At 32.4% G+C, this 8,631-nt stretch overlaps 1 protein-coding gene across 3 annotated transcripts in view; it reads right to left on the reverse strand.

Moving 5' to 3' along the window:
- Positions 1–590: 590 nt before the first annotated feature.
- The window catches only part of LOC106459665, a 43,934-nt gene continuing 35,893 nt past the window's right edge, over positions 591–8,631 (reverse strand). For all 3 annotated transcript variants that reach the window (XM_022386206.1, XM_022386205.1, XM_022386207.1), the window contains 6 exons: positions 7,571–7,651; positions 6,811–7,003; positions 5,448–5,541; positions 5,160–5,324; positions 2,129–2,375; positions 591–1,484 (listed from right to left, as the gene is read on the reverse strand). In XM_022386206.1, the coding sequence (XP_022241914.1) occupies positions 1,341–1,484; positions 2,129–2,375; positions 5,160–5,324; positions 5,448–5,541; positions 6,811–7,003; positions 7,571–7,651 (924 nt within the window). In that variant the 3' untranslated portion in view covers positions 591–1,340. The remainder of the gene's footprint in view (positions 1,485–2,128; positions 2,376–5,159; positions 5,325–5,447; positions 5,542–6,810; positions 7,004–7,570; positions 7,652–8,631) is intronic.

Raw genomic sequence — 8,631 nt, forward strand, 5'->3', positions numbered from 1 at the left:
CGTTCCACTGTAACCTTATATCGACTCCGATTGCCATGGAACTTACCGATTTGCATATTCAAAATCTTTTTATATCACGTACTCAACCCTCGGTAAATAAAATTAGAAACGTTGGGATAGGAGAGATTTATTAGTAGATATTACTTTAAAGTACACGATTATCTTAATAATATCATTTAAAGAAATTGATAGCTATTTTTTTCACTGTTGGATTCATGAACTAGTTCTATAAATAATTTGAAAAAATTGCATCAACTAACTATTGTTGACCCCATATATATATACTATTATTTATCTTTACAAAAAATAATAAGCACAATCACTTTTAAAATTTATCTGAAATTTTCAACTAATTACTTACCTTCAAATTCTATATAGTATAACTATTTTACCATGTAAAATGTTATCACATATCGATAGTATGGCAAGTGAAACTACGTCGCAATATTTTATTCTCTAGTAAGTTTTTCAATATCAAATTTAACAGGGATAAAATGCTGATTCGGCAGTTAACCGTACTTTCTTCAAATGACATTTGTTTCGTTTTAAAAGGAATAAAGAAACTTGGACTGTTTACAAACATTACAGTTATCCATCATCTGATAAAAGAAAACACATAACATTTTATTGTTGCTTAAGAGCTGTACATCATTAGATTATGGCACAAATTCAAATCTAATAGTTTGTAGTAGTAACTTTCAAAACGTTACCATCGAAATACGTACATTTCTTATAATACAAATTATGAAGTTTAACATGTTAAAAATTCTGAAAGCAAGTTATATGAAGTGTTATGGTGTACATGATACGTTTAAATACTTTACTAAACTCCAGGATACAACTTGGCCAAAATGGAAAAGCAGGCAAGGTCCTCACTAATACAAACTTGTGTTAATTCAGTTAGTTTACACACTGATCTTGTCTAATACTTCGACCTTATGATGAATTAATAATAAAAAAAAAACTGGAAAGATTTTAAATATAACTAGAACTGACTCGAAAAGCCACACATTTTCTCAATACTTGAATATATCTATTATTATTACCACAAAAAACAAAATAAATGTGTGTTATGTATAAACATATTTCTTTAATTTTTTTTGCAAGGCAGGAATTCTAACGTTATTTTGTAAACAAAAACGAATGGGACATAACTAATCTAAAAAAAGGCTCAATACACTGTTCTAGTCACTTAGAACCTTTGGAAGAGACGCTGACACTGGATATAATTCTCGTGCTTCCTTCTAATATTAAATGCATTTTTGAAAATAAATCCATTTTATATAATATTTTGTTTCAAAATATTTGTTCCATAATATCATGTCTGTCTTTTTTACACTTCATAAACGCCACCGCTTTAAACACGCTGAACCTTTCTTGGACCATTCTTCTACACTTGCACATGCTTCATCAAATCCATGGGAAGCAGCCAATCGACAAGCACCAAGGTAAGCCATGTGATAACGATAAGGTGAGGCATGAACCTTAAACAAATATTATAAACCAATCAGTTGATAGCAGTGCATTATTTTCTTCAGTATTAGAGCTTTACAAAAAACAACTTAATACAATTACTTTATGATGTTACTTGTCGATGAGAAACAAAGTTACTTTCATTTCAATTGAAATGGAAGTATCACCTCACAAGAGGAGCGTTAGGAGCCTCCAAGTAAAATCAACACTTACAATGTGTATCAATAATGTTTTTTTTTTCGATTTATTTATTAATGTTCGTTTCAATTTTCTTAACTGTCCATTTTTATTTCACTTTCTGCAAGACATTTCTGTAACCTACTTTTCGTGGATACTTCTGGCCGATATCACTCTACCTGAATATCAATGTCCTATTATTTTTTCCTCGAATTATTGTATATCTAATTACATACAATTTTAAGCATTCTACACTTGGTGATGTATTGGTTGTATACTAGACGGCCTAGTTTTTTCATCTTATTGTGTTTTTAGAATATGGATAGTGAACCCTCTAAACAAGATTGCCAGTACTACATTGTTTTCCTTTCCAATATTCCATCAGTGATAGTAATTTTATTTTTATTTTCTCACAGCATTATAGTGTTCTAAGGAACAATACCAGTTTCTAACAAACCCATGTAACTGTGATGCATACCTTAGGTACAACTGTTGGAGGAGTCAGTCTGCCTAATTCCGTCTCGAGTCTCTTGGTAAAACCCGGTAATAATGTAACTCCACCACTGAGGTAGATGTTGCGAGCCATTTCTCGTCGGATATCCATGCTACATGCCCGAAAGGCACGGTAGACCAGGTTATGAACCCCAGGATAGTCCACACCCCATAATTCTGGGGTAAAAAGGCCCTCTGGTGTTTGAAACCTCCCAATATCCAGAGAAATACTTCTAATGAAACAAAAGATTGCATAAAGTATTATTTTTGTTGTTGTTATGGCCCAAGTATTTAATACGTATATTACATAGTTCATTTAAGAGAAAAACAAAATACTGATTCATTAATTTCTGGTTTTATTAAAGTTTTTTTTTTCTTATGTCAAATTGTAAGAAGAGTTGTACTTTAATGAATCAACAATAGAAAACACTCAATAATTTCAACTAAAACATTGTAGACCACATTTCAAAGTATTCTGACATTATCAAAGTTCCCAGCTATTGGACAAAATTTCTCGACATTTTTCCGTTATCAAAATGTGGCAAAAGATTGTTTTTAAACAAGCATCTATTCATCTTTTCTCCGTTTTAAACCATTAATCATCTCTTGCTTAAAATCTCTTGAAGTATTTGATAAGAGAAACAATTCGCGACTGTTTGAACAAACTCTCATCTTCATAAAACCGCCAAACAGATGAAGTTCTCAAGTGTGTCATTTTTTTATAATTTTACTTTTTGCTGGTAATCAAGCTTTATATATGTTATATATATATACCCTCCTTCAAAGTATAAAAGCACAAACTTAAGGCAATATTTCTTTTTTTTACAGACAGAATATCTCTATTGAAAACACAATGTGTTTTATCAATTTACTTGTAATTGTTTTAAGAGTTACAAAATAAATAACTATCACCTTTTATAATTAAACAAATCTTACTATAATGGACGTAGCCTGTATTTCAGTATCAATGCATGTAATCAAAACTCCTTTGTCATCTATTGAATGGCACCACAAACAAGCATCCGTAAAAATAAAATAAAAATCACCCTGTGGGTATTCAAGATTCAGACAATTAAGAAAATAACTGTGGTATGTGCAACAACCATTTCTATATAATAGAACACAATTTAAATAAAAGTACTCTCCTCACAACACGAACACGACTTTCACTAGGACTGTACGTGAAGGTTTGATTATATCTATATTAATGTGATTTTTAAATTTAGTATTGAGAAATTGGAGTCCTTAAAAATACTATTATTTTTTCAATAAGCAGCAACACTTTTAATATATAAAAACATTAGAGTTTATATCAGTAAAATGTATGAAAATTGTGAGTTATGTACATTGAATCATTTTGATGCAATGAGTTGCGTATGACTAAAGAGCACAATCTAAACACGTTTTCCGTGCAATACTTCCCAGAAAAAATCTTTTTTTTAGAAAATGTTCTCTTTTCTAACTTTTTTTTTAACAAAGTATAAATACTACGAGTAGTAATTACTAGCACAAACCGTAGGGTGGCGTGTCTGCTAGTATATTTAACTATTCAAATATGACAATAACTCAACTACAAAACGGCTCGTTCTATCAAGACAAAATTACACAGAATTAGGTTTACTACAATTGAATAAATGTTAATAAATAAATATCAATGTTAACTTGCACAAACGTTGGGATCCTTTCTTCCCCTCGGCTTCTTTACGTAATAACTGTCCATACACGACGTGGATTTATCATCCAAAATATTTCTTATGCCTAGTGCTATACGTGAATGTCTCCACTTCACTGTGTCACTTCTTATAGTTCGCGGCACAGGCCCCAACGTATACCTCTCAGGACTTGACTTGCAATATTCTGGGACAACAGCTTTACTATCCAATATTATAGATTCTTGAAGTTATCGATTCCAAGACTTATAGAACACACTTAGATTCTTCCGTAGGCTCTTAACTCTAGCAAGTCCAGAGAAATTGAACGTTATGCTTGTACGCACAAACGGTAACTGTCTCCACTACCAAACGCTACAGCAATCATTGTCAGCAGTTGAAATGGACAAACAAAACATCAAACACTAAAAACGGTCTCTCGTTGGTCTCTCGGCCTTTAGATACTTTCTGGATCCGTTTCAAACTTTCTGGGGGAGACTAGAAGTCACGTGCTGCATGTCAAGGTTGTAATATTTAATGAGATGACGTCACTATGTCATATGACACAATACGGCAAGCAAAATAATTATAAACTTATTACTCAGAACTTACAATAATTGAAATAAAATATATTAACCATTGCACAAAATATACACTTTAGTTTAAGACATGCTGTAAACAAGGTAATATTAGATACACCACGAGATGGTCGAAGACACATGTGAAAAAACATACAGTTCAAGGAAACTGAACAAATAGAGTGTATCGGAGCACATCTTAAATCGGTGTGACGTAGTCGTCCATTCAACTTATTTTAATATCTTAATTAATTAAGGCCAATCATGAACAAAGCCTCAGTTTCAGAGAGTTTGCTCATTGGTATGCAGAGGTCTCAACTTAACCAAGTCAGTTCAGCATATAAATTGCTACTTATGTTATAACGATAACTAAAGTACGTTCGTCTAGTTAAGTAATTGTGTATGTTTTCCTCTGATTTATTCAGCTGACCCCTTTCTAAGGTTTTCAGAAGTACCATAATTTAGATATCTTAAGAATATATCTTCGTATCAATGTTGTCCAAATGCTACAATAGCTAGAGCAGAAATGTATAAACTAAGCATTTGAAAAAAAAAAACTTACTTTTTTATATCATTGATTGATATATATTTTTCTCATTTTTTTCAAGTATACTGATAACAGATAACAGAAGGTGCTGTAACTTTTTTCCTGGTTAGAAAATGTGTTACATAATATACAGTATTAACTTTTTAAATATAGATTTTTTAATTGTAAATGAAATAATGATATGAGTTGCATTTTTGCTAAGGAGGTATGTTAATAAAACACATGTAATGAATAAAAACTTACTCCCTCGGAAATTCAGTTTGGAAGAACTGCTTCACGACCAAAGTTTTCTCCACGCTTTCCGGATTTTCGCTGAAATACTCCAGGTCTTTTTTATAATCATGAGATACAAAACAAGTTTGTTCTTGGATATAACGTATCAAGTAGGTTTCGATATCACTAGTTAGACTGAAACAAGGAAAAAAAACTGTATTTAACATTAGAGAATCAGTAAATACTTTGTGGATTTTTCAGTATAAAAAAAAGATACAGAAACAAAAGGCAGGGAAGCAAATCTAACAAGATTCTCACCTAACATGTTTCTGTGTCAGTGCTTGTCGGAGATGATGGAGAATATGTTGTCCACCATAGGGTAATCTGGTAACACCATTTTCAATAATATATCCTAATAAAAATAAGTATTGTTCAAATGATTATAGACGAATCAGTAGATACAAGTAACTACAATTATTCAATAAGTGCAATGACTAAATAATATTGGCAACAATTTTTAATACAATTTTAGAAAAAATGTTGATGTAATATATAACAACTTTCTTAAAACACAAGTACTGGATAGACTTATTAAAACATGCAAGATGGTTTGGCACTGAAATACCCTCAACACTGTAATTAAATTTTTACTTTTAAAAGATCTTACACAGAAGGTTGAGAACATTATGTTAACAATATTTTGGATAGGCAAATCAGCAATTCCCATGACGACCATAATCGATTGAGATGCGGAGGAATGGCATGTGTCAGAACTACATTGGCACATTGTTTGCCATTACGCTTTTGGGAAAGGTATAGAACAGACCTTCCCGACGCAAAATATTTATAAAGCTATGTTGAGATCAGGGACTTAGGATTTTCAAGACGGTGATATCATTTGTACTGAACGGTTTTGCAAAACAAAGGAATATGAATCAATTTCGGGGACCAGGACTTTCTAGAAAAGAACCAGCAACAAGTCCTACCCCAGCCGTGGTAAGCAAAGTGTGGTAGCTTGTAACAGGTGAGATTCACAAACACAACGGGAGTGGCAAATGCCATCCCAGTACTCCAGGAAAAGTGACACAAGACACGGTACATCAACTGTTTCAAATATATATCTGTTCAACTATCGCATACATTAAGCAACTTGAGAATGAAAGAGGTATATTCATATTATTTCATACCAGTAGTTGGACGCAGCGCCTATGGATTTTTGTGTGATCAAATAGTTGAAACTGGCATTAGGAAACCGTCATCCTTGTACACTACATAGAATATCAAAGCCTGCGGGGAGGAGTGGCTTGCTTTGGACATGACAGACATATGACGGAGCCTTATGGAATAAAAATTACCCTGCAGGATTAGTGTCAAGACACACGGTCTTCAGACAGAGCATGACTGGACATGGTGACATGGACTATAACAACGTGGTGAGGCTCCAAAATCGTTTTAATGTAATTTACTCAACTTCTATGTTTATATTTTATTTACGTCAACGTTAGCATGCTACTAATACTCCTAAACTTGTTTGATTTAACGTGCTCTCAATCAGAAGTTATTATAAATTCTCGTATCACATCAATTTTGTTCTCCACAATGAGTTAATATCTGTCCATGATGAAAATAAAATTAAAGGTTTGCCGTTTCCTTAGAGATGTAGAAAATGTCTTTTTGTTACCATAGCTAATTGGAATAATATCCATTCCACCTCCGATATCAACAACAATTCCGGATGCTGTGTTATAAGCATACAAAGCCAATATCGCCTGATGAGTCAGATTGACTCCAGACACACCAAATCCGTCAAACAGTGTCCTGAGAATAGCAGCTTGACTTTGGAGACTGAAGGTACGAGGCATAGAAACTTGGACCTGAGAAAACAAGAATTCGTTGTGGATCTTAAAACTTTAGAAATATATTTTAAAAAAATTCTTCAAAACGTGAGAAAAGTAAAATTGTCAATAAAAACAACAACATAACATTTGTACATGGTTAACTAAGAACATATTTATCAGAATAAAGTAATAAATGGAAACGAACTTCAATACAAACGGAAAATTAGCTTAAGTACATCGGCAGAACTATTTTTATATACTTCTTACCCAACAAGAGGAGACGTTCTAAACAAATGATTTTATTAAAAAGTTGAATTCTATCAAAAATGCTATATTATTGAATGCTTTTCTTCCATGCTCTTCAAAAACAAGTCGTTGGTCTATATTATACGAACAAACATTTAATGTAACTGATCATTTATGAGAACTTCATACGATACTGATGTAGAGCACTAATTTATGCGCAAGGTAATGAGTAAGCAGGCTTAACAAGAAAGAATGAACTTATCCATAATTAACAGATCCTGTAACTAAAGAGAGAATTTTCTGGAGTTACAAAATCTAGTTATAAAGGAAGGTTTTAAGAGTTAGTTAATGCTTTACCTTGTACTGTCTTGGATCTATATTTAACTCTTGGAAGATCTTCTTAAAAAGACTTGTAAGTTTTTCCTCATCCATAATGCACTGCAAGAAAAATCTTCCAAATTACTAGGTTTTTAACCACAATTGTTAAATTTTACTATGAAAACAAACGTACAGCGACTTGATTCAAACCATCTTTTGTTTCTGTTAATTACGTTTCATAAGTGTAGGAATCATACAAAAAATAATAGGTTATTATGTTATCCCGGAATGTATTAAAATTATTAAAACGTTTAGACTCAGTACCCATCATACACACGAACTGCTAACTTTTCGATTATTTTACTCATTTGCTTCGATAAATCATTTAACAAAACAAAAACACATAGAAGGTTCAATCACTTAGTTTGAAAATACATACAGTGAAATACTAATTTCATAATCTCTTTAATTAACATAACATGTAACGCCATCTATCAGTTTTCTGTAACAATAAACTGTATAGAAGTGATTTGATATTTGCTACCAGTTCAAATAATGCACAGATTTTAAATCTTTATGTATATCTAGTAAGTTTTAATCCAATAAAATTTACGTGACTAATTTGATCCGTGGATCCTGCTACATTTTAATTTTGGTTGCATATTTGAATCAGTTTTAGGTCGAGTTTGTTTTTCCCGTATTTTCCCTCTGTTTGTATTAATTGAGAGCAATATAAGTGTAAGCTAGCAAACAAACATGACAGTTTGCAATATGTAGGCTAGCAAACATACAAGACAATTTGCAATAGTAAGCTAGCAAATAAACAAGACAGTTTACAATATGTAGGCTAGCAAACATACAGGACAGTCTGCAGCATGTGGGCTAGCAAACAAACAAGACAGTCTGCAGTATGTGGGCTAGCAAACAAACAAGACAGTCTGCAGTATGTGGGCTAGCAAATAAACAAGACAGTTTACAATATGTAGGCTAGCAAACAAACAGGACAGTTTGCAGTATGTGGGCTAGCAAACAAACAAGACAGTCTGCAGTATGTGGGCTAGCAAACAAACAAGACAGTTTACAATATGTAGGCTAGCAAA

Source organism: Limulus polyphemus, unplaced genomic scaffold (assembly GCF_000517525.1).
Source record: "Limulus polyphemus unplaced genomic scaffold, Limulus_polyphemus-2.1.2 Scaffold646, whole genome shotgun sequence".
Taxonomy (NCBI): domain Eukaryota; kingdom Metazoa; phylum Arthropoda; class Merostomata; order Xiphosura; family Limulidae; genus Limulus; species Limulus polyphemus.